Here is a 26,459-nt window from a genome sequence, read left to right on the forward strand (position 1 = left end):
AGTTACTGGAAAATAGTAATAATATTACTTTAAGTTACATATTACTTTAGTTACTTTCCAACACTGGTCGTACTGGCTGATTTTACACTTGGTTGCATGCGGAAAATAGCCGATCTACAAGCTCAAAACGCGTTGCGCTGCGAAGTGTTGTGAGCTTGTAGATCTGCTATTTTCAGAGCGCAACACCCGAGCGCAATTAAACCAAATGACTTGTCTTTTAGTTCTGCTGGATCTCTTCTCCACTAGTTCCCTCATTAGCATTTTAGTCTAGTTTTTATTTGTTGACGAAATATATTTGTCAATATATTTAGTCTTAGTTTTAGTCATCATAGCTTTGTTTTTATTTAGTTTTTGTCAGTGAAAAAAGGTAGTCAACCAACATTTTTCGTCATAGTTTTAGTCGACGAAATCAACACTGCATCCATCCATCCATCCATCCATCTGTTCATCCATCCATCTGTTCATCCATTCATCCTTGTCTTTTGGGAGTGAGGGAGGGGGGGAGGGGGGGGGGGTTCTCCTGGCTCTCAGCATCCGCGCTCGGGGACGATGCGACACTTGAGGATCTTCAGGTAGTTTTGTACCTTGTCCGAGTCACGGCGGAAGCAGTAGAGGAGGTCGTAGTCGCTCATGAGGCGCCACTCGCCGCTGTTCCACAAGGGGACCAGGGGGGCGCCGGGCGCCGCCAGGCCGTTCTCTGAGGTGCCAAGAATTCCCAGGTTCTGCATCTGTGGGAAAAGATAGTAATTGGTCATTTACACAGGGTAAGAAACAACAAAGCTGATTTGGCTTCCCCCTCCCTCATGTGACATTCTGTTTTGGGTTGTGCGTAGCGTACACGATCTCTGAACGCTATACAGGGAACTACTGTACATCCTAGTGTTGATTTTGACGGCACATTTTGATTCAGTTTTAGTCATATTTTTGTCATCTGAAATGTTTTACTGTTAGACTAGTTTCAGTCGACTAAATATCATATGATTATAGTCGACTAAATCAACTGTAGATTTAGTCGTAAAATGTATGTTGGCGGTGTCTTGATGGTGTCATAATGGCTGATTTTACACTCGGTTGCATGCTGAAAATAGCAGATCTACAAGCTCACAACACGTCACGCTGCAACGCGTTGTGAGCTTGTAGATCTTCTATTTTCACCATGCACACCCCAGCGCAACCGAACATAAAATGACTTGACTTTTAGTTCTACTGGATCTCTTCTCCACTAGATCCCTCACTAACATTTTAGTCTACTTTTTATATGTTAATTGTTGACGAAATTGTCAATATATTTAGTTTTCAGCAGTGAAAAAAGGTAGTCGACCAACATTTTTCGTCATAGTTTTAGTCGACGAAATCAACACTGGTACGTCCCCTGAAAGCCGATTCCGGCGGAAGCTGTCATCTGTTCATAATGTCCGTTCACGAAAATATATCTTTAAAATATATCTTTAAAATATATCTTTAGATTTTTTCCATTTCTGATAAGGGACCAGTCGAAATTTACAGAAGGGGGTCCCTGGAGGAAATATATGTGCCCTAATTTAAAATGCCATGACCCTCCCTCTGAATGGGAAAAAAAAATCAATGACCCTCCCCAAGTGATTAAAAAAAAAAGAATGACCCTCCCCCAAAAATATCAATGACATTTACCTCAGTAAAATGATGTTTATTATACACTAATCTTATTCCTAACCTTACTTCGAGTAAATAAATTGACCGCAAGAAGTAACGTTGCATCGCGGAAAATTACTGCTTTGAGTGGGATTCGATCCGGCGGACAATGGAGCGCACGGATTCAGAGTCCGACAATTTACACAGAAGCTACCCACAGGGGCGAGACGTGTATAGTTGTCACTCGGCAAGCGCATCAGGTTTTCCAAACGCAAACTCCCTGTAGTATCAATGTCCAGTCAACAGGAGGCAGCATACCGCGGTAGGGCCACTTTGAGGCCAGCACACATCAAAACAGTATACTTGGCCACCAGCTGGTGGCAGCACTGCACTGTAATAACAGATCAATAAAGCTTTTCTAGTGAACCGTTACTATCAGCTCCTGCCCCGCGACGGCGAGACGTGTATAGTGGTCACTCGCTGACAGCCAATAGAATCGCATCAGGTTTTCCAAACGCAAACTCCCTGTAGTATCAATGTCCAGTCAACAGGAGGCAGCATACCGCGGTAGGGCCACTTTGAGGCCAGCACACATCAAAACAGTATACTTGGCCACCAGCTGGTGGCAGCACTGCACTGTAATAACAGATCAATAAAGCTTTTCTAGTAAACCGTTACTATCAGCTCCTGCCCCGCGACGAGACGGCCGCCTCTGGGCGTGGCGGCGGTAGGGGCATCCCTGTCGATCATGGTAGTGAATGCCAGCCAATGTGATTTCAGTATGCTTTAGCATGTCCATGGTATTGCAATATATAGAAGTGATTCCAGAGATTTAAAATGTATGGGGGTCGTGGTCTAATAAAAATGGAATAGAGTCTTCACACTGGTAATGCCGAAAAAAGCTCTGCTTTGTATTTATTGAGGTTGTCAACGTTTCGGCCTGTTCAGACCTTCATTACGACATATACAGTATATGTCCTGATGAAGGTCTGAACAGGCCGAAACGTTGACAAACGCTTTTTTCAGCATTACCAGTGTGCAGACTTTATTCCTTTTTTATAATACTTTTGTTTGTCTTGCACCTGGGCCACGGATGTGTGTGCACTACCTTTTTCATCCGTGGTCTGCCTATCAAAGTAAGGGTCCTTGAAAGTAAAAAGGTTGAGAATCACTGAAACTATTTATTTAAAAAAAAACATGAACCAGATATTTACACAGAGCTTTACAATTTTCGTATCATGCTAATTGTCATTTGTCAGCTTTCAATTGTGAGAAAATATGATCATAGTTTCAGAGAATCAAGAGGGATTTATTTTGTCACTTATACTGACATTATTGAAATGTTTATGCCATATGTTTTGCAGAGACTGCTAATACAACACAATACAAAAAGATAATAAAAACGTAATAATTCTGGATATAATGAAATACAAAATATATACACATTATAGGTAAGACAGAGGTAATTATTGTTCGGGTAGAAAGGCAGGTATGACAGAACTCTTAAGGCATTGGTTCTCAAAGTGGGGTCCGGGGACCCCCAGGGGTCCTTGGGGGTGTTCCAGGGGGTCCCCAGCAAAATGTGTTAATATAGCATCATAATTATTTTAACCGTTTATACTTTGGCTATTCAAAAATAGCAGATATACAAGCTCATAGCGCGGCACCGAGTGCTGCGCTATGAGCTTGTAGATCTGCTATTTTTGAAACATTTTAAAACTTTGTGCAAATCTTTGAATATAATATTTTTTAAAGCGAACATTTGTAACTCAAATCTTTGCTTCTGGGGGTCCCTGGGACAACATATTTTGACATGGGGTCCGGGGCCAAATACATATCATTTTGGGGGTCCTTGAAATGAAAAAGTTTGAGAACCACTGTCTTAAGGCATATATGATATTTTTGTGCAAGAAGCGGAAGTCATACATGTACATCAAATGTGCTAGAAGCAGCCATCATTCACAGTATATAAAAATATCCAAGAAGCAGAAGCCAACATACAATATGAATGGAATTTCACTTGTCTATGTACAGTACGTACATTTTGCAAATAGCTGCTCAGGATTCTTTACAGTTTAGATTCAGTTCTTTCAGACCTTGTCCATGATCAGGGCACTAAGAGCTGCTGGGAAAATGGGGGGGGGGGGGACGTTGGCATATCTCTCATTTCTTCCTCTCTGCTGTCCACCTATCCTTCTCCATGGCATAGAAGGAGGATTGTTGGAATTCCTTCCATGACATCTCCTTTGCCATGCCTTTGTACAATAAAAGCACTTTTGGTGGACAGTAAATGTATACTTCCCAGTCACTCCTGGAAACCCAGTATGGATATGCGGACTATTTGGCCCCTGCTTGAGCCCCTGGCGGCAGAAACGGCAAAGTCGTCCGCTAGGTTGAGTGTCTGGGAGTTTCCTCTTTCTCTGGGCTTTGGCCTCCACTCTCTGTTTTGTTGAGACCAGTTGAGACCGGAAAATAACATGTACTCTTCCAGGGAAATAGGACATTCTTCTGTGCATGTTTGCCTATCACAAATGAAGAAGAGAAAGTATTAGATTCATACATTAGACATATTTATTTTGAAACAAGTTGATATTCTTAATTATATTATAAATATATAGTGTGTGAGTCAAGCCATGGCTCGTGATTCATAGCTCTGTAAATGCCCAGGGCTATCAGAGATGTCTTGTGTCCCACATTATAGTTTATTTAGGCTTCATTCACAACACAGCTTATATCATGGGCCTCAACAAATGGTAAACTTCACTGCTGGCTTGTGGTGGACATTTTTGTCAAAATTCTATTTTTGCCATGGACATACAAATGAGCAGACAATAATATTACCAGAAACACATAAAGAGCCATAGCCTTAAATTACCTTTACAGGTCTGTAACTCTGAGAGTGTACAAATGGAACCAAACCCATTTGTGCACTCTCAGAGTTATGGGGGTCCTTGAAGATAAAAAGTTAGAGAACCACTGTCCTAGTGGACTCTTAATGTGCCATAGCGTCATAGTAAATCAGTGTCATACATATTCTGAAGAAAACCCAGAGACTGACACTCAGTAATTGGGTCTTATGATCAAAACAAGAACTTCATTATAATGTTATGATATGTAAAAAAAAAAAAAAAAAAAAAAAATTGCCACAGACAAGGCCAAGTCTTGCAGACACATTGACGATCATGACAATCGCTGCAAATAACTTACATAATTATGCAAAGCATATTACTGAAATATACAAAGAAACCCTGATTGACAATGACGGAATCAATAATGAAAATAAACAATGTAAAAATATGGTTAACACAGGCCATACATATCCTTAATAAAGGGGAACTTTAAATGTATTTTTATGTATGAATTTTTTTTAAAGGGTCTACACCATGAAAATCACCTTTTTCTTGTTTTACAAGTACAACAAGAACATATAAATCAGTAGTCCAACAATACCTACATTTACTAGTGAAAGCAATCGTATTTTCATGTAATAGTAATACCTATATTTAAACTGAAGTTTATATAATGTAAGTGACTGATTAACATGCAACATGCCACTACTATGTGCCTCAACAGCTTTGAATGTAATGATCATCTGTGTTTACACATCAATCAAAACACCACAATGACCAACCATTGTCCATCTGATTCACTGCCTTTTTTTGGCTATTATTTTAATGTTGTTTTATACTTTTGCTTTTCTTTTTTGCTTTATTGTTAAATTAGTTGTACTTTTTCTGTAATTGTATTATTGCTCTGTAAAGTACTTTGAGCTGCATTTCATGTCATGGAAGGTGCTACACAAATAAAGTTTATTATTATTATTATTATTATTATTATTATCTGTGTTCAAATACCCAACGACAATAATTAACCAGCTTATTTAAATGTAATTTAGATTCAACAATATGGCACAAATGACTGCAAACAACCGGAGATTAAATGGGTCAAACGTTACAAGTTGGTCATTTTTCCATTGTATCCATCCCCAAATAACAAGACAACAACATGCACATGTATTCATCAGTCAACTTTTCATTCATCCAAAACAAGCGACTTACCTTTGTTGTGTGTAAGGAACGAAATCAAATGCAGTAATAATCATGGATCATCTTCTCTGTTCTCTCACACTGACCGACTGACCGTTCCGTCCGTTCACCCACTGAGGGGGGGGGGGGGGGCTGGTTGGGAGTGTGCGACTCTGAACAGCTGTACCATGGTTCACATGACGCTCGTCTGTCACAAGCGTCATGGCGCTACTTGTTCCTGGTTTTTGAAAAGTTTACATTTACAACCTGTACATCTACATAAACGTTCAAATTTCAAATATAAAGTGATGACCCTGCGGCCATGGATGTAACCATTAAAACGCCTTGGTCTAAGTACCCGTATCTTCCGTATTTTTCCCATAGAGTTAAAAATAATAGAGAGGGCACCCGAAATCCCCTCCCATCCACTTGCATTGAGTTGCTCACTCAGCGCATGAAGCGAATTCACCCCTTCTTCCGGGTTAGAAAGTGTGATGGGCGTAGCCTATTTGGGGCCACTGTGATACGTTCTGCGTCACAGAAGTGACGCGTTTTACGTCACAGAGGTGCGCGGCCCCGTGCGCAAGCTTGTGCGCAAGCTCGTGAGTCGAGCCCATTGGTCGAAACAGTTTTCGCTCGTACATTGTGCAGTGGCCCCGTCCGTTTAAGCTGCAGTACCTACGAATGGCCAGCATGTCCATTTCGCTTCAATACAACCACTGGGTTCTGGGGGCTTGATTTTTCCAATACAAAGCTTTTTAATCCAATCGGTGGCCATTTTTTCATATGCTTTCAACACCGCGACCCTATCGGTTGGGAGGTGTACTGCACTCTCATACATTATAACTGTATAAAAAATGGCCATCGATCGGATTAAAATGCTTCTTTATTACACAATACGGAAGGTACGGGTACTTAAACCCAGACGTTTTAACTTGTTACATCCATGGCCGTGGGGTCAGCACTTTATATTTGAAATGTTAACGTTTATGTAGATGTACGGGTTGTAAATGAAGAAATGTCAAAAAACAGGAACAAGTAGTGCCATGACTGTCATGATATGACGGTCATGTTGGAACCCATTTAAAATGTACGTTCCGTGACCATTTTCTTAATCAAACATGGCCAACACAGCATTCTGACTAAACGTACTATGTCATGTGTACTTTTGCGTTCTATCGTTAAATACAAACATATTTGCCAGTCTTAAATGGGTCCTGTCCTGTCCGCACTAGAGCTAAAAGCAAGATGGCTGCTCCTGCAAAACTGAGCTAGCCTTTGATTGGCTGGCAGAGTGAGGAACAGCGCCACAGACCTGCCATAGAGATAAAACGGTGGCCAAACACGGTATTGCATCCGTAGTGAGTTAAGACTACCATAGACTTTGCATTGAAAACGTTAAGGGCGAGTTAAGCTTAACATTTCCCAGTGCTCGCACAGGACCTGTGCTAGTAAAAGGGATGAGTTATCCGAAGTAGTTGTCTTTAGCACCGCCCGTCTGGGCAGGGAAGTGACGCAAGTGACTGGGGAGTGGCTACGTTCTTCACAGTAGCGCTGCTCGCGACGCATCATCAATAGAGAACAAATATGAAAGACAAGCGCGGTATAATGAGAGGCAGGTGTCTGGAGTGCACATGTGATGTCTATGAAACCCAGAACGACATTGCAGCATGTGATTATTGTGGCCATGCCCCTGGCCAACACATGCAGGTGTGTGTGTGTGTGTGTGTGTACACACACACACACACACACACACACACACACACACACACACACACACACACACACACACACACACACACACACACAAATATATATATATATACACACACACACACACACACACACACACACACATTTTAATTTTCAATTGTGTGACGCTTTGACACTTTGATCTTCCCGTAGGCCTATATCAAAATCAAATGGTTGTTCTTCATTTCACAGCTTCCAGAGAAAAGGAAGCTTTCGCTTGGGTGGCTTCCACATCCCAAGTCTGCAAAGACCCTTTTCCACAACAAAATGCTACCAGCCTTTTATGAGGCATCATATCCCGTTTGCAATGACAAACTGTTTCAGAAAGACTTAAAACTAGAAAGAAATAGGTCTTTCAAAGTAACAGAGACAGTCCAGGAGTACTTGTTTCACTCCTCTGAGTTTGCTGTCGTTTATTCTCCTCTCTATTGCATTTTCAATTTTTATGAGACTTTCCTCAGCAGAGAGAGTCTGCAGCGAAACTCTTAAATTTCTGTGAAGATAGCTTTTAATACGGACATTTGTACTCCCGCTGTTGTGCGACGCCATACTTGTTGTTCTGTTTACACCAACCAGACCCACAGAGAGAGAGCACGCTGTCCACAACGAGCTAAAATGGTGTCACCAAGAAGAGCGTCACTGATTGGCCAAATATTGAACACGCCCACTGTCTGGATAGGCCAAGCACAATGATTGACACATAGGGGGAACAATGGGAAAGGTGTTGTTGGGAACAGGGTATCTGCAGACTTCTTAAGTACAAATTTAAGACCTTTTAAGACCTCTAAAAAAAAAAAATAATACCATTACCGCGGCAAAATAATCGACAAACTTTTACTGTTATTGCATCGTTTATTGAATTGCATTGATGCATTACATGGAGGTAAACAAGAAATCCTCTGCCATTCGGCATAAAGGACAGCAAGTAAACATGTACACGCACTGTAGTGTACGAAAGTGCGTGTACATGTTTTAATAGTAATATGTTACTCTCTACCTCCCCCTACAGGCTGCTATTATAATATGTTACTCTCTACCTCCCCCTACAGACTGGTATTATAATATGTTACTCTCTACCTCCCCTACAGGCTGCTATTATAATATGTTACTCTCTACCTCCCCCTACAGACTGGTATTATAATATAATATGTTACTCTCTACCTCCCCCTACAAACTGGTATTATAATATGTTACTCTCTACCTCCCCCTACAGACTGGTATTATAATATGTTACTCTCTACCTCCCCCTACAAACTGGTATTATAATATGTTACTCTCTACCTCCCCCTACAGACTGGTATTATAATATGTTACTCTCTACCTCCCCCTACAGGCTGGTATTATAATATGTTACTCTCTATCTCCCCCTACAGGCTGGTAGGGCCTGTAAAAGGCCAATCAAAAAGAAGGCCATCAAATAAAACGATGATTTTTAAGTCCACGGAAATAATTAATTTAACTTGAAGGTTAAGGATGATTTAATTTTAATATAGTACAAGAATAGTGTAACTATCTGTAAAATATAACCCATTTATTTCATAAAATTATGTATTGGGTTATAGCCTATTTGTCTCAATATTTGTCACATTCAGCACTGGACTTCACTGACTGTAGGGGTCACATTAATCACATTAGAATCAAAGATTAGAGATTTTATGTATTTTCCCCTATTTTATGTATTATTTTTTTTTAATTTAAAATATAGTATTTCTTATTTTTTAATAACTATAGCTTGTAGATTGTCTTTTTTCACCATTTGAAATTGTTTTAAAATAAAAGGAACAGTTTTCCCAACCGACAGAGAGTCAGAGACAATATATATATGGTTCTGTATCAGTGTAGGAGTCAGTTTTAGCAGATTTCATTCTAATTGGCTACTGTAGACTGCCTATGCATTTCATGGGCCTGGATAGGGCCACCTGGCCTGGCGGAGATCTGCCCTGTTGCGCAGCAGCACAGCAGCAGGTGAAGGCAATTAACTTAAATGAGGAGCTGCGCTGCAAAAATTGCTTCTAGCTGCTGAAATAAACTTCCCATTTGGATCATTGTTGACAAAGGAACAGAACATGGATATTGTTTGCAAAAGGATTATTTATTGTCCATCAGAGCGGTGAGAACACAGCTTCTCTCTGCTTTTGTATGATATTGATAGCCTAATCTTTGGATCTGTTTGCAGTTATTAATTTGTATTGCTGTTGATCCGACGTCGGGTTCTCTCTCCCTCCCTCTCTCCCCGCTCTCTCATGCTCCCCCCCCCCCTCTCTCTCTCGTGCGCCCGCGCGCTCTCTCATGCCCCCCCCCCCCCTCTCTCTGTCAAAAGTGTTGCTTGGCTTCCGCACATTATAAACTGGAATATAGGCTTTAAATCTAACCTATCACTGGTTATGTGCAGCGTTTCACTTGATGTTGAATCTCAACCAGAGAACTGGTGTCTACCATTACCGTATTGACAGAGGTGCGCGCTGTGCGTCCTGGCCGTCTCCACGCATCCATTGCAGCCTGTGCGGAGTGTGCGCTCTGGCAGGTGGTTGTTTGGTGTTATAATAATTTATAACTTGTTTGTAAAATTGATGAGGGGAAGGGGAGAATGTAATTCATAAAAACTGTTGTAATTTTTTTTTATAAAAACCCGGTCTATTTTATTAATTAAAAAATGCATGACCCTCCCTTGGACTCAAAATAAAATTAGTTGACCCTCCCTCGGACTAAATTTAAAATGGCATGACCCTCCCCTATTTTCCTCCATACCCCCCATTTCCTAAATTTCGACTGGTCCCTAAGCAGCCAGCTACGTATATATGCTTAAAATGTATGCAACTGCCAAGACGAAACGGAAGCAGGGGGAAGCGGGACATCCGCTCTCCTCCCCCGATCGTTTTCAGTGCTTCTGTTGTACAGACTGTACGACGCGGGAGCATCTGAAAAGTGTGAGTCAACAGTCTGGCTCCAGTGACTACACTGTCAGCAGCAGAGAACAATACATCCTTCATGGGTTAGCAGTCCACTTAGACGTCATTTAGATACTACGTGATTTTACGCAAGTCTTCTCTTAACCCGTTGAGTGCCATAACCGTAGATCTACGGGAGGAGATTTTTTTCTTTTTTTTTTCTCCACATGGGGCGCTCTAACGCAACTTTGGAATGATCCGCGGACCCTGTAAAATGGAATGGACGGATGTGAATCCTGGCCAAAAAACCTACCTCCCGTCCACTCCCATTATAGGATCTTGAGAAAAAAGCTCCATATTTCCATATCTTTTTACCGCGGTGAAAACGAGCCATTTTCTACGGGCGATCACTCTGCAATGGCGGATGGCGTTAGAAATGGTATTGTTCCAGTACTTAGTCGGGACCCGCCTCGACCATCGCGCACGCAGCCTTCTGGGTCTGGGTGCTCATCTGGGCGCGGTCTGGGCCCAGCCTATGCTAGGGTTCTGGCTACGCCACTGCTGTACAGCTTGAGTACCTTTTTGGCCACTTTCTCCACACCCCTGCGTAGCTGGTGCACCATGTCGCTCATCTCCAGGGCCTTGTCGGAGCTGAAGCTGTTGGAGTTGTGTTGGTGGGCCATGTTCTGGTGCAAGTGCCACAGAGGATCCTTCCATGCCAAAACCCAAAAGTAGCCGTAGAATAACCTCTGTCAGCTCTCCTCTCTGTGGGGAAGCCCATACAGAAAGTTTTTTTTTATAATGAATCCATCTCTATGGAAACTGTAAGTCAGTGATACTCAAACTCAGGCCCGCGGCACAATTTTTACTGGCCCGCCAATCAATCAACCTGTCTGTCATTTAATACCACTATAAATTGAGTACAAAGGACCACAATTGTATTATTATTGTCGCATTCCTAAGACAATAATTTGATGACCGGTAGCGGTTCCAGTAGGAGACACAAAGAGTCTCCTTTGTGTCTCCTACTGGAATCATCAAATTATTGGCTTAGGAATGCGACAAAAACAAAAAAAATATCCATGAATTCAAGTCTCCATGGGGTGACTAATTGATTTTTTTTTGGTGAACTATCCCTTTAACGTTGTCATTTTATCAACTGGCCCCTGGCCCCTTGCCAGTTTTTGTAACGTGGCCCTCAGGTTCAGCTATTTGAGTATCCCTGCTGTAAGTCATATATTACACGTTTGGGAACTTTAATGATCAATTATTGTTTGTGTTTGTCTTTGACTCATTCGCTTGACTCACTCCCCAGACCCTCTCAGTGACATGCTTTCCTCCGGTGATGTTGGCCAGGTTTGTTGGCACGCTAATCTTTTTTTTTATGCCATTGGTTCTCAAAGTGGGGTCCGGGGACCCCCAGGGGTCCTTGACGGAGTTCCATGGGGTCCCCAGCTGAATGATAGATTAGGAACTAGGGCTGTCAGTTGTACTGTAAAATGCCATTCGAATTTCAAAGCCTTATTATTTTTAATATTCGAATATTTTCGAATATTATATCGCGCGTGCATGTTCCCGTGCGCGCGCGCGCTTTTCGGGCGGATTCGGGTACTTTATTCCCGTCTAAAAATGTATTTCGGTTCTAGGGTTAGGGTTATACAGTACAACGAACATCGATGTGGTTAATCATGCACGTTATGTCCACTAGACGGCGCCCCATCCAAACGCCAAAGCTATTTTTTCAACACAACAACACTGATGTCGCTTGCATGTAATAATGATAGGCAGGCACAAAATGTATAACGTTGGATACGTTGTATTTTATTGAGTACAGCACAGATTGCTATCTAATGCACTTCACATGTGCACTCAGTAGACTCAATATGAAACGAGGAAGGAACAGTCTTTAACAGCAGGACAAGTCCAGTTTATCTCTCTTCTTTTTTTTTAAACAATGAATAGGCTCCTATCATGACATGAACACATTGTGTTCATGTACACTGAACAGTCCCAATAAGTCCAGCAATGAAAGTGAAATAAGCCAACATAGCTATACATTGCAACTGTAGTGTAAATCTGTTAAGTTATCTTGTCAACTTTGACCAAACAAAACCACTGTTCCAAACGAATAAAATAATATGAAAATAATAAAGTGCTCAGCGTTCAGCAGCATCAAATAAAAACAAAACAAAACAACAACATTGGCGAGACTTAAAGGTTGTTAGCCAAAAACACAAGGCGATCCACATTTTCTGGATCTAATGCAGAGCGTTTTATATTTACGATTATCCCGGCGGTGGAGAAAACCCTCTCTGCTCTAACCGAAGTACCCGGGATGCACAAATAGCGCCGTGCCAGCTGGGCAAGGTGGGGGTACTTGGAACATGACACCCCCCACCACTCAAGTGGGTTGCCGTCGCTCGGTAGCGGAATCTCTCTCTCGTACGACACCATCTCTTGTTGTAGTATGTCTACGGTGGCACCTATAGTAGGACCACATTGAAAAGAAGTGTTTCGTTACACTTTATGATTTAATGTGTATATCCTGGGTTTAAGTTATACTGTGCTTACTTTTATTTATTTTACCAAAATAATTTACAAAAATAAAATTGACTGCTGCTGGGTCGTCGGTGGAAGCCTGGAGTTGCGACAAAAGCACAAACTTAAGGGGAAGAACGGCTGATGCTGTTGGGAATCGGTCGGTTGATAAAGCCTCAGTGGCCACTTTGAAAGGCTTAAGCACTTCTCTGACCCTCTCCATAATCGTCCACTCATTGGTGCTCAACTCCAGATGACCGAGTTTCTTTTCCATGATTACCGCTGCTACGGGAGCTTGTTGCTCAGCTGCCCGACACACCATATCGTAGGTGCTATTCCACCGAGTAGCGCAGTCGTTGATTAGCTTATTTTGTGTGACAGAAAGTGCCGTCTGCTTGGCCTCCAGGAGGTACATGTCTGCTGGAGACTTGTTGAAATGCAGTGCTGTATCCTTTAGTCTGCTGACCGGAGTTTATAAAATGTGCAGTGAGTGTCACATAGCTTTCCGTGGCTAGTGACGTCCACCCATCTGTGGTCAGGGCAATCTTTTCTCCATTAACCATTTGTCTGACTTTGTCTTTAGTGACATCGTATAGCTTCACAACTTTGTCAGTGATTGTAGTGTTGCAGGGAATTGTGTACCTTGGCTCAAGCTCCCGTATGAACTCTTGGAACCCAGCCCCCTGCGAGAGGTTAATCGGCCTCATATCTTTGCAGATAAATTGGGTCAATTTCTTTGTAATCGCCTTCTGGCGAGCAGCAGGTAAACCTCACATTGAGGAGGAGGGGGGCAGAAACGAGGTGATCCTAGCCTGTTTTAAATGTGGTTCATCCACATCTGCCATCTCGGCAAATGTAGCAGGGTGCAACATTGCGACATGATTCCTCAGGTTGCTTGTAGTGGTGTGATACTTCATTTCGATCTTGCATACTCTACAGATAGCTATTGTCTTTTCTTGTTATTTTTCCGTTTTTGGATGGAAATCCAAAAACTTTCCACACATCACTCCTTAAATGATCAGGAGTGGTGATCTCTGGTGCATCCACGACGTCGCCGCCTTCCGCCATGTTTACAACTACTGCACTCTCGCGAGGTGCCGGCTCTCAAACAGTATTGTTGATATCACGTGACCTGACGAGCACCTTTTTTACATGCCTGCAGGCAAGAAGCGGGCTTGTTTCGCATCGTTAGATTCTTTTATAAAATACATTTTATATAACATTTTATAAAAACAAAATGTATAAAAAAAAAAGTTTTAATAAATGATAAAAGCTACATTCGAATACCAATTTTAACATTCTAATAGTAAAAAAAAAAATAACATTCGATTTTTTTTCGAATAGTGAAATTCGTTCTGACAGCCCTATTAGGAACCAAATATACGTTCATGGGTGATTTTCTTTGGTTAAAATAAGTGATCATTCTTCAATGATCTGGTCTGGTTACCTGCCAAAGTGGTTACCGTAGTAGTGTAGACTCTACCAGTCAACATCTATGTATTGTGTTCATTAGTTTAATGATGCAATGACTGCAGTGTGTATCTCTTTATTTTCTATATTTGACAGGCTCGTTTAAGATCCGGGGAGTGGCCAATCAGTTTGCCAGGAGAGAGAAAGGCGTCCACTTTGTCACCATGTCTGCAGGGAACTATGGGAAGTCTTTTGCGTACGCCTCAAAGCACTACGGCTCCATGATCGGATACTTGATCTACTGGTAAAATGTAAACTGTGACAGGGACACTGTTTTGTCCGGTAGGTCAGTCGGTAGAGCACTAGCCTTTGGATCACTAGGTTCGTAGCCTCGGAAACCCAAGCCTTTTTTTTTTTTTTTTCAAAAGAAAAAAAGGCTGGGAGAACCTTGCAGGAACGCTGGTCTTAGGACCTTGTTATCTCCTAACCAATCAGAGTGCAGAGGGGCGTCGCTCTGAATTTGGTGACGTCAGCGTGCTCCGTGCACAGGCCGGGGGGGGGGGGAGGGGAGGCGGGGACATAGATTGGTGAAGCAATAGGAAGCGGTGCAGGAATCCAGCGCCTGGGTTTGGATCCGCCCTTCAAGACCATCGATTGGGCTCGTTCTTTCAGTCTACTAGGTTTGGGGTAGGACCCCGGGCACCGCCAACTCAGCGTATGAGGAGCACGGCTTTGTTGTGCTCCACCTCAGCTATCCATCTCCTGTGTCCATGGCTGGTACCTACAATAAGCCTCTCCGACCTATTTACTGTCACGTTTACAAGTCAACTATTAAACTATTGAAATGTCCATGACAATTTAGTCATTTATCAGATGCTCACAGACATGGACCCTAGTCAACCAACATCAGGGTACCTACTAGAGTGCTAAGAAAACAAGCATGTGCTACAAAGTAAGTAAGTAGACCTCAAACCTGGCATGAATAAATAGGGGTGTAATGAAAATCAATACAAATCTGAATGATTGATCGGTCAAAACAGGACAAAACCAAATCATACCATGACCTTAAAATCAAAGAGTGCACACTGCAGTTAAAAGAAGAGCCACTAGATGACAGAAGGGTACTTAACAGCAACAGCTTGAATTCCCTCACCTTCAAAAGCCACCAGAATTAGAATGGTATCCTATTATTTATTTTCATAGTGTGACTTACATCTGTTTAAATGAAAATAAAAACATTTATTTGGATTTGGATAACACCCATAATATATAAATACAATATGTAGCCTCTGTGAGTTTCCCATTTTATTCAGTTTTCAAATCAGATGTTGATTTTTCACTAGCTCATTGCTACTGTTAGACTTAACTGTCCTGTCAAAGATTATACAGTAGTGTATGCATTGTTCACTGTTCTTTATGTGCACAACTGTGCTGTGAAACTCAGTACATTGACACATTATATATTGGCACCAAGTACACCAATACATTTTCCTGTGCTTCATTGTAAATGAGGGTCTCCCTCAATGATCTCTCTGAGAATCTTAATTAAAGGTTGAATGAATTTGTGCTTGGCGGTTAATGGCAATTAACTTAAAGTTCATTTTTTATGAGATGTTGTCTGATGGATACGGTGAACCGCTGCGTTCAGGAGAACAACATGACCTTCCTCCACTCCTACGATGACCTGGACCTTATAGACATGAGAGCAGAACTGCAAAAAAAAACAAAGCGAGATTCAAGCCAATGTGGATATGGAAATCGGGCACGTAATTGCGAGAATCGACCAGGTGGAAGCCAACTTTAACAAGAAAGTTAAACGTGCAGAATTCAACCCCGATGTTTCCATCGTTATCTCGGGCCTGCTGTTTGAAAATGGTGAGGATCTTATGCAGAGAATGAACGCGCTGCTGGCTGAGGGGCTGCGGTGCGACCCGGTACCGGTGATTGTTGCCGTGGAACGGCTGGTACCGAGAGGACGGGGCCCGGGGCTGATTAAGATGGAACTGAACACAACTGGAGATAAAGTGGCAGTGTTGAGACAAAAAAGGGAGCTTAAGGACAACGCGACGTTTGGCAAGGTCTGTATTAGATCAGCCAAATCACACACTGAACGTCTGATCGATCTCAACTTCAGAACTATCCTTGAAGAGATGCCATCGGGAAAGGACTTCTTCATCACCGGGAATGGCCGAGTAATGAGACGGGACACTGGACGTGGACTTGAACCTGACCGCTCCGGAGTTGTCAGGGTCGTGACGTCAGAGAAAAAAGGAGAGAAGTGAGCCGCGTCTACAACCACACAGATTGATGCCAAAAATCTCTATTTAATCCACTGGAATGTAAACGGATGGACAGACAAGAACCGTGAGTTAAGAACTGTGATTTTAAATCACCTACGACCAGACATAATCTCATTAAATGAAACTCATTTAACGGGAGAGGCTTCTATTGACTTGGATGGAACCACAAAACTAGGTTCAGGTTCTGGAAAGTTCTGGTTCCAGCTCCGTAGTGGAAAAGGGGCATATGTCTGGTATGGGAATAATAGAGAAAAGCATGTTAAGGCACCAAAGGGTTCAGGGGAGGTTGGTATTTGTGTTAAATGTGACTTATTAAGTTCATATAAAATTAAAGTGATCAGTAAAGAGGTGGATGGAATTCTTGGTTTACATTTTATTAGCTTGAGTTCACAATATTGTTTTGTTGTTTTTTCATGCTACCTTCCCCCTGAGACATCCCCGTGGGGAAGAGATGCATCCGTTTTTTTTGGTCATTTACTGAGTCACATGTATTTATATTCCGATGTGGATGCCATTTATGTTTGTGGTGATGTAAATGGTAGAACTGGTAACCTAGAGGACTATGTGAGGGAAATTGATGATGTGCCAATGAGAGTTGTTCTAGATGAGGGGGTAAATAAACACGGAGAATCATTGATAGAATTTCTTAAAGACTCCAAAATGTGTATTGTAAATGGCAGAATATGTCCACTAAATGACAACTACACCTCAGTATCTATAAAAGGAAAAGCAGTTGTAGATTATATAGCAACTCCTTATGAGTGTTTGAAAACATGTACATTGTTCAAAGTGATAACTTCTAATCAAATGGTAGAATTAACTGGTTGCATGCATCTCATTGGAGAACGTAGTAAAGTGCCTGACCATTCCCTGTTAGTAATGGATTTTACAGTAGGTTATGGAACTAAGATAGATGTAGATTTAGCGAGGGAAAGTGACCAACAATTTAAACCTTATAAAATAAGTGTAAGCAGAAAACTACCAAATGATTTTTTGTGTTCTAATATGAGATGCAAAGCATTGATAGACCTGGTGGATAGACAGCAGGCTTGTTTTACTACACAGGAGATGTTAGATAGTTGGTATGGTGATCTATGTAAATTAGTCCATGATGAAATGGGAAAATACTCCCAGGACAAGCCATATACTACTAAAACAAAGAGAATTAAGCAAAGCAAACCATACTGGAATAAAGAGTTGCAGGATCTGTGGTACTCTATGCATAGTTCAGAACGATTGTTTTTAAGATGTAAAGGAGCTATAGGGGACAGGCAGAAACTGTTAGATAATTTCAGACAATGTCAGCATGCATTTGATAAGAGATACCGTTTCTTTAAACGGAGATACCAAAGAGGTCAGCTATTGTATCTGGAAGAAATCCAATCATCAAGCCCCCAGCACTTCTGGAGTGAAATTAATAAGTTAGGACCAAGACGTAAAAAAATAATTCCAATGGAAGTATGGGGAGAAGGGGGAAATCTGATAAGAGAGGCTTCACAAGTGTTGTCTAAATGGGAAAAAGATTTTGCCACTCTATTTGAAAATGATGCAATAGGCTTTGATGATGATTTCTTTCAGGAAATGTGTCGATTAAAAAACAACTGGGAAAAAGAAATGCAAGAAGTAACATTTCAAAGTAATGGGGACCTTAATAGGGAGATTTCTATGGGGGAAGTGCTAAAGGTTATTGATAAAGCTAAAATAGGAAAAGCTACAGGTATAGAAGACCTACCAAATGAAATTCTAAAATCACCTAAGATTGCCCAAATTTTGTTTAATTTGTTTTACAATTGTTTTGAACACAGTAGAATACCATCAATATGGTCTAAGTCCATCATAAGCCCCATACCAAAATCACAGAAAAATGATCCTAGAGTTCCCCTTAATTATAGGGGAATTAGTTTGATGAGCACAGTTTATAAATTGTATTCATCTTTACTTAATGAGAGATTGATGGATTTTTTAGAGAAAGAACAGCTTCTGGTAGAGGAGCAGAATGGCTTTCGTAAAGCCAGGGCTTGTATTGACCACATTTATACAGTATGTGCCATAGTAAGAAATAGACTGAAGGTAAACAAATCAACATACGCGTGCTTTATTGACTTCCAAAAAGCTGATTTTGTCAATAGAGACCTTCTTGCCTATAGATTGATTAAGACTGGTGTAGATGGAAAGTTTTATCAGGCAATTAGCTCACTTTATAGTGCACCACAAGCATGTGTAAAGGTAAATGATGCTTGTACCAACTGGTTTCCCACACAATCAGGAGTGAAACAGGGGGACGCTTTGTCCCCTACCTTGTTCGCTGTATTTATTAATGATTTAGCTAATCAAATCAAACCACTAAATTGTGTAGTCAAATATGGAAGTGAATATGTCAGCATTTTAATGTATGCTGACGACATTATCTTAATAGCAGAGACAGTTGACTTACAAAGAATGCTAACATGTGCAAGTAACTGGTGTAAAAAATGGAGACTTTTGATAAATGAAAAGAAAACTGAAATCATGCATTTTAAAAACCCTGCCATGCGCACAAGTGACTTCCAATTCCAATTTGGGGGATCAAAGTTGAATGATACAAAGTTCTATAAATATCTGGGCTTTTATTTGGATGAGCATATGCATTTTATAAAAGGAACCACTTTATTGACAGAATCAGCAAATAGAGCACTAGGAGGAGTCATAGCTAAAACAAAGATCCTGAGGGATATGGGTTTCTCTACCTACTCCAAACTATACCAGGCTTGTGTGTGTCCAGTGTTGGATTACGTAGCAGGAGTGTGGGGATTTAAACAATATCCTAAAAGTGAGGCTGTCCACAATAGAGCAATGCGGTACTTCTTGGGAGTACACAAATTTACGCCAACCCTGGCCATCATGGGAGATATGGGGCGGGAACCCAATGAGGTACGGTGGAGTGAGCACATGGTACGTTTGTGGAATAGAATACTGGGGCTGAACACCAATAGAATTGTAAGAAAGGTCTTCTAGTGGGACATTTTGATCAAGGGCGCATGGGCTACGGACATGTATGACATTCTTTTGAGAGCAGGGTATGAAGATCATTTTTATAATAAAGAAAAAGTAGAGACTATGGTAATAAAATAATCTATTTTTCAACAAATAAAGGACAGATGGGCTCTGGATATATGGTGTAAACCAAAGCTCCGTACTTATTGTGAGATAAAGCATGTCTATTGTCCAGAAAAATATGTATTGTATCATTTGTCAAAAAATAAACAAAGCCTATGTGCTCAAATCAGGGCTGGCATACTTGGGGCCCCATTCTCAGGCCAAAAATTCCCCGTTAAATCGGGATAATGGACCTGCGCCGCCCCAATAGGTTATTCTAGCACCTGCTCTACCCGTCACCATTATGCCGACGCCGTTATTTGCGCGTGGAGGTGTGCCTGTGGGCGTGTTGTTGCTATATCCCCCACATTGCAATTCTACAGACACACATGGGTACGGCTTGGGGACGGGGGATAGTGGATTCTAGAAGCACCCGCTGGTTTATAAAATCACCCGTCAAGTGCACACAGACACTACAATGGCTTTGTGCGTTGGACCATGAGCCGTGTTGCCAGCCTTGGAGAGAAATAAGCAACGCAGTCCGCAGGTCTATGAAAACAAAAAGAAGCAACTCTAAGGCCACATGAGCACTTCAAACTACTAACTAGAGCTTTCATATCCCCTAAATATTTCAGCCCGGCTCGACTAATAATTGACAAATTAGACCCAGCCCAGCCCGTCAGTCATTTTTCTAAAGAAGCCTTATTTCTCATTAAATCTTGGTAATATATGAATGATCTGTGTGTGAAATGCGCTCTTTCTTTATACAAACCCATGCTCGCTCACTCTACCGCAAATGCCTCTCTCTCTTTGTACAACCCCATGCTCACTCTACCGCAAATGTGCTCTCTCTCTTCATATAAACCGATGCTCACTCTACCGCATATGCGCTATCTCTCTCTATACAACCCCATGCTCACTCTACCGCAAATGTGCTCTCTCTCTTCATATAAACCGATGCTCACTCTACCGCAAATGCGCTATCTCTCTTCATACAAACCCATGGTCACTCTACCACAAACGCCACCACCACTCCCAGCGGGGTCATTTTGATTCTATGACGGCTGCCGTCTAGTTATCATCAGTGCCAGTGTTGTGAGGAAAAACAACTAACAAGCAACCAGGTCTAGGAAAACCAGCCCAAAAGAAGCGAGTCAAGCGACTATGGGCCACATGAGCACTCTAAATATACATCAGCTATTTGAAAATAGCAGATCTACAAGCTCACAACGCCTCCCATGCAAACGCTACGTTCATGACCCCCCAAAATAACCATATTTGAACTGGGGACCCCCCCATTTTGTTTGACTCGGTTCCACAGATAAATATTGTGAAAATAGCAGATCTACAAGCTCGCCAGGCGTTGGGTGCTCCATTGTGGTCTCGACCCACAGGTTGAGAACCACTGCATTAAAAGCTCCAAGCAAGTTACATGTCTAGTAGGCTATGTTGTTGACCACGTATAATGTAATGTTTTTGGTTTAGTGATAGGCTACTCCGTGGCGCGCGCGCGCCTGTATGCTGTCCAAAATAACAGATCTGTTACTGTCGACACGACATGACGCAGCGCCGTTGATAGCTTGTATGTCTGTTATTTTGGGTAGGTAGGCGACGGACGCACATATACGCATCGCAGCAATGTGTCTGGGTTTGAGAGGCTTTGATTGATGTAAACTTAAAGTTTAGCTCTGTTCGGGATTACTGAACAAAGGTGGATGATGAAAGATAACGGGGACAATATGGATGTAAGTTAACTTTAAACTGCGTCACTTCAGAGGAAACTATGGAGTAACTTCAGAGATGTTTACACACCCCTGGAATCCATTAGAACGGTGGAAATAGAACGATAACAGCCAACGTGAGTACATAGGCTATATAGACCTTTCCTAAAACTGTCCAATTTATTATACCCATGTGCTACTGTTTGTCTGTGTACCACGTAGGAGCGTTGTCGCAACATGATGTAATTAATTATTTGGGAGCAGCCAGTGTGTACCAATAGTATACATATTTTAAATGGCTTTCATATACTATTCCGGATCTGACTAATATGACAAGCTTATTGTGAACACAATAGGCTACAAATTAATATAAAAATGTATTTGGATAAAAAAAAGAAAAAAGAAGGAAAACAAGCCCAATGTGGCTTATAATAATCAGACCAGGCAACAGTGCAGACAGGTAGATAGGCTAGAGCATATATTGGATCGGGATGACGGCTAGCGCAGTCTTCTCTTAAAGGCAATGGCTTCTGGCACGGTGATTGGTTTTATCATTGTAACGCCCAAACCACACCTATGCATAATGTAACGGGTAGCTCAGGTGTTTGGCGGGTGAGGGGGGTGCCATAGAATACCGAATTTTGCGGGGAAACGCCTCTTGCCTAGTCCGAAATCCCTAATTAGTGGTTTGTTCAAATCTGGCTCTGAATAGAGCCCTTGGTCTTCATATTGAGACGGGTAGATATGTAGGCACGGTTGAGGAGGATAGATTATGTGGTTTGTGTGATCTTAATGAAATTGAAAATGAAATGCATTTTGTTTTGTATTGTCCATTCTACAACTCTATCAGGCAGAGACTTTTTAATAAGGTAGATCCTAAATATGAACTTGTGTGGTTGGAGGATTCAGAGAAACTGAAATGTCTCTTTCAACATGATATTCTTTCATTTGCTTCATTTCTTGACAAGGCCTGGTCAATGAGGAGGAGAGCCATTTATATGTAAAATGGCATTGTCTTTTTTTGTTCTTATTTTGTTCATATAAGTACTATACGCATGTTTTTATTTAAGTGGTATGAGGAAGGACGTAATATGAACAGGAAGGACTGTTAATGGACTGTTAATGTCTTGTTTTCTTTTTGTGTAATGTGTCATATAATCCCATATGGGATGGGCCAAAATGGTGGCATGACACGAAAATAAAATTTCATTCATTCATTCATATAGCAGGTCATGCCAGGTAGGGTCACTACAACCACAATCTCATACTGTTGGCAGCTCCACTGGAGCGGTTAGGGGTTCAGTGCCTTGCTTAAGGGCAGGTCTACAGTGTTGAGAGGGAAGGGAGACAGTGTCGGTCATTCGCTACCTCACACAGATTGTTCCTGCTGGTCCGGAGGATTGAACTGGGAACCTTTTGGCTACTCTAACCTTTTTAGGCCACTGCTACCCTACATGTTTGTTGCTTAAAACTGTTGTGTGTTAAAGCTCTTTTCAACAAGTTGAAGCAATGTCACACTTGAGGTCAGAGCATGTGAGCGGAGTGGAGCGAGAGCGGAGCGGAGCGTGGAGCTGGTTTATAAAGAGGTTGGAGCGCTACTCGGAGCGAGGACCGCCTGCCGCTCCAAGCCGCTCCGGCGGGGGCCGCGCACCTAATGTTTGAGCATGCCCGGTCGCACGGACTCAGACACACAGACATCCAGCAGTGCACAGCGCTCGTCCTTGATCAAGATTTCAGTCAAATTTCAACTTTTTTTACTGTTGAGCGGCCCGGTTTGAGCAGAGCATGGAACGAGAGCAAAATCAACATGAGTGACGGGGAGCGGAGCGCACGGGGGGGGGGGGGGGGGGGGGGTCAACATGAGTGAATAGCGAGCGTGAAACCAGCCCCCTGGAGCGCCGAGCGGCATTTCCACCCGCTCTGCTCACATGCTCTGCTTGAGGTCATACTGTTATACTGTATACAGCAGGGGTCTTCAACTGTTTTCAGGCCAAGGACCCCTTAGCTGAGAGAGAGATGAACCAGGGACCCCCACTATATACTGTATGAAATGATGTTGCAGATTGAATTTATTCATAGATTACATAGATAGCTTCATAGACTTGTTTGACAGCACTATCATCAGTGTTGAGTAAATTAACATTTGTTTTTGTTTATTTCAGACATTTAACCATTTAAACCCTCAATACTTAGTAAACTTGACCTTTGGCTCTGTACTTGGTTTGCTCCTTTTTCCCTCTACACACAGGGTTCAAGTCGTTAATGTAAAAAAAAAAGAAACTCTGAAGACCCCTGGTATACAGTATCAGCACAGCTGTGATTCCGTCATAGAAGATAATCAGTGCAGTGCTGATATACAACATGTGAAACATACTGTATGTAAATTATACAGGCGGGTGACACATTAAAGGAAAAACCAACAGTGATGTGTTACAGTAAATTGTTCCAGTGTTGTTATACTGTAGATCAGCACTCCTGAAATGTTCCTCTTGTTCAGTCAGATTACTCAACTTGAACGTAACTTAGATTTAGAACTAAAGCTTAGATTTATAAATGTATTAAAACCCATTTAGACCTGAGGCTGAGGCTAATAACGCCTTCTAAATCCTGACTTAAGTTTTTCAGAAAAACTTCAAATATCTATTCAAAAATTACAACAAATGTATGTTGCTATATACTGTACATATCAAAAGGGTTCCCGTCCTGAGGGTAGAACAGAATGGATGTAGTGTCTAATGCAGTGGTTCTCAAACTTTTTCATGTCAAGGACCCCCAAATTGACACTCGTTAGCCCGTGGACCCCCATTGGAAAAGATATGCCAGCTACGGACCCCCATAAGAGAAGCTTTTTACGGCTCTAGCAGTGATTCTCAACTATTTTAATTTCAAGGACCCCCAGTTTGATATGCATTAGGCTACGGACCCCCATTTAATGGCATTTATATCGCTGGGACCCCAATTTACATTGTAAAAACAATGTTAATTTAACTCTGAGAGTATAAAAATGTGTAGGTATAGTTACAAATAGGGGTTCCCGGTATAGTTACAAATAGGGGTACAAATAAATAGGGGTACAAATATGTAGTTATAGTTACAAATAGGGGTTCCTGCCTTAAATGGGTTAAAATAATGTGAAAATAAAACTGTAAGGAACATATTACTACTGCTGTTTGAAGACCTAAATGGTCAATGGACTCTGTGTCCACTGATTGTTTACTGACAATCCCCAGCCTTGGAGAAGATGTGTGAGCCTGATGTAGTCGTGGTGTGTGGTGATACATGTGTGTGTCCAGTCTAGGCTTTGAGGTTCTGGAGAAGATGGGTGAACCTGACGTAGTCGTGGTGTGTTGTGGAGGTGGAGGCCTGCTGGCTGGCGTTGCTGCAGCTATCAAACTGTCAGGTCGTCATCAGACCAGGATCTATGGAGTAGAACCAGAAGGAGGTACAATTACCATACATAATACTGCGCTCACTCAGTATATTTAGAATTATTATGCATTTGTTGATAAAGGTGTTGTGAGGGATTCGGATGATTTAATGTGCGGAAATGTTCTATTTTGATACAGCGTGCACCATGCACAGAAGCTTCATTGAGAATCAGCCAGTGGGTATGGACACCAAAAGCATCGCCTCAGGACTAGCACCACCTTTTGCAGGTACCCGTATTACCTCTGTCTGCAGTGGAAGTGATTGGTGAAGTACTTTATGTCTCTCTCTCTGTCTCTGTCAGAGACGATTAAAAACCACACCTGTGATATCACAGGACTATGACTTTTTATGGTGTGGTGAGTCCAGCCATCTGCAAGAGGGTCGGTCTGTGTATCTGTCTGTGTTAATCTCGTAAACCGCTGGACCGATCAGTGCCAGATATCTTGTGCACAATGGCAGTAAGGCCACAGAAGTGCCTCCATTATTGTTTTTCACATAATGTTTTACACTTTTCACTTTATGATGGAAGTCAATGGGCCTGTGATCGCACTGAAACCTTGCCCAAATTTGACATCTATGATGTCATAGACGACTGACATCATAGATGACTGATATCACACCATCCGCACTCATGAACAACGTTTAAAAGTCTTCAATAAGCCGCAGCAGCAATTAATGACAGACACGTTTCGACCTGTTGGCCTTCGTCAGCATTTCACTGTGAAATGCTCAGAAGGTCACCGTGATATTGGAGAGATTTTCCAATTGGTCTTCAGAAACGGAACATTGGCAAAGATGAACTCACTCATTTCCCTGATTGACAAACCTAGTGCTTATATTCACCTATCTGCCTTTTATGTTTTTATGTAGCTTATCCTAGTTTAATAGCAGAAATTATTTTTCTATCACATCCTGTGTATTAGTTAACATGATTAATCTATGAACGGACACAACATCCATTCAGACAGTAGACTAATATACTATACATTAGACGTGGCATCCATTCTGACAGTAGATTATACATTATACACGATCCATTCAGACAGTACACTGTACATTAGACCATTGGTTCTCATAGTGGGGTCCGGGGACCCCCAGGGGTCCTTGAGGGAGTTCCAGGAGGTTCCCAGCTAAATGATGGATAGTTAGTAAACCAAAAGGACCCTTATGGGTCTGTAACTCTCAGAGTTAAATTAACAGAGTGAAATTAACATTGATTTTACAATATAAATTGGGATCCCAGCAATAGAAATGCCATTAAATGGGGGTCCGTAGCCTAATGCATGTCAAACTGGGGGTCCTTGAAATTAAAATGGTTGAAAATCACTGCTAGAGCCGTATTATGGGGGTCCGTAGCTGGCATATCTTTTCAAATGGGGGTCTGCGGGCTAATAAGTGTCAATTTGGGGGTCCTTGACATGAAAAAGTTTGAGAACCCACTGCATTAGACACAACATCCATTCTGTTCTACCCTCAGCTTATTACTGTAGTATTGTTTTACACAATGATGGGAATGACTTGAATATTGTTGCCACCAGTAACCTTAAGCACAGTAGGCTACTTGAGTAAATGTACTTCGTTACTTTCCGCCATGTCTAATGTATTGACGTGCATGCAAATGAGCCATGTGGTCTCATAAGAATGAAAACAAAGGCTTTCTCCATGGATCACATGACGGTCGTCTGTTACGACGGTCATGGATGAACTTCA

General features: G+C 41.8%; 1 protein-coding gene across 1 annotated transcript in view; it reads right to left on the reverse strand.

Annotated features, from left to right (window-relative positions):
* Positions 1-527: 527 nt before the first annotated feature.
* LOC308079205 (prolactin-like) overlaps positions 528-26,459 on the reverse strand; it is a gene marked incomplete at both ends in the record, with an annotated part of 71,420 nt that continues 45,488 nt past the window's right edge. The window contains one exon of the mRNA XM_080420583.1: positions 528-728. Coding sequence (XP_080276709.1) covers positions 528-728 — 201 coding nt within the window. The remainder of the gene's footprint in view (positions 729-26,459) is intronic.

This window comes from Gymnoscopelus braueri, assembly GCF_963280865.1.
Source record: "Gymnoscopelus braueri genome assembly, chromosome: 23".
NCBI classification, from domain to species: domain Eukaryota; kingdom Metazoa; phylum Chordata; class Actinopteri; order Myctophiformes; family Myctophidae; genus Gymnoscopelus; species Gymnoscopelus braueri.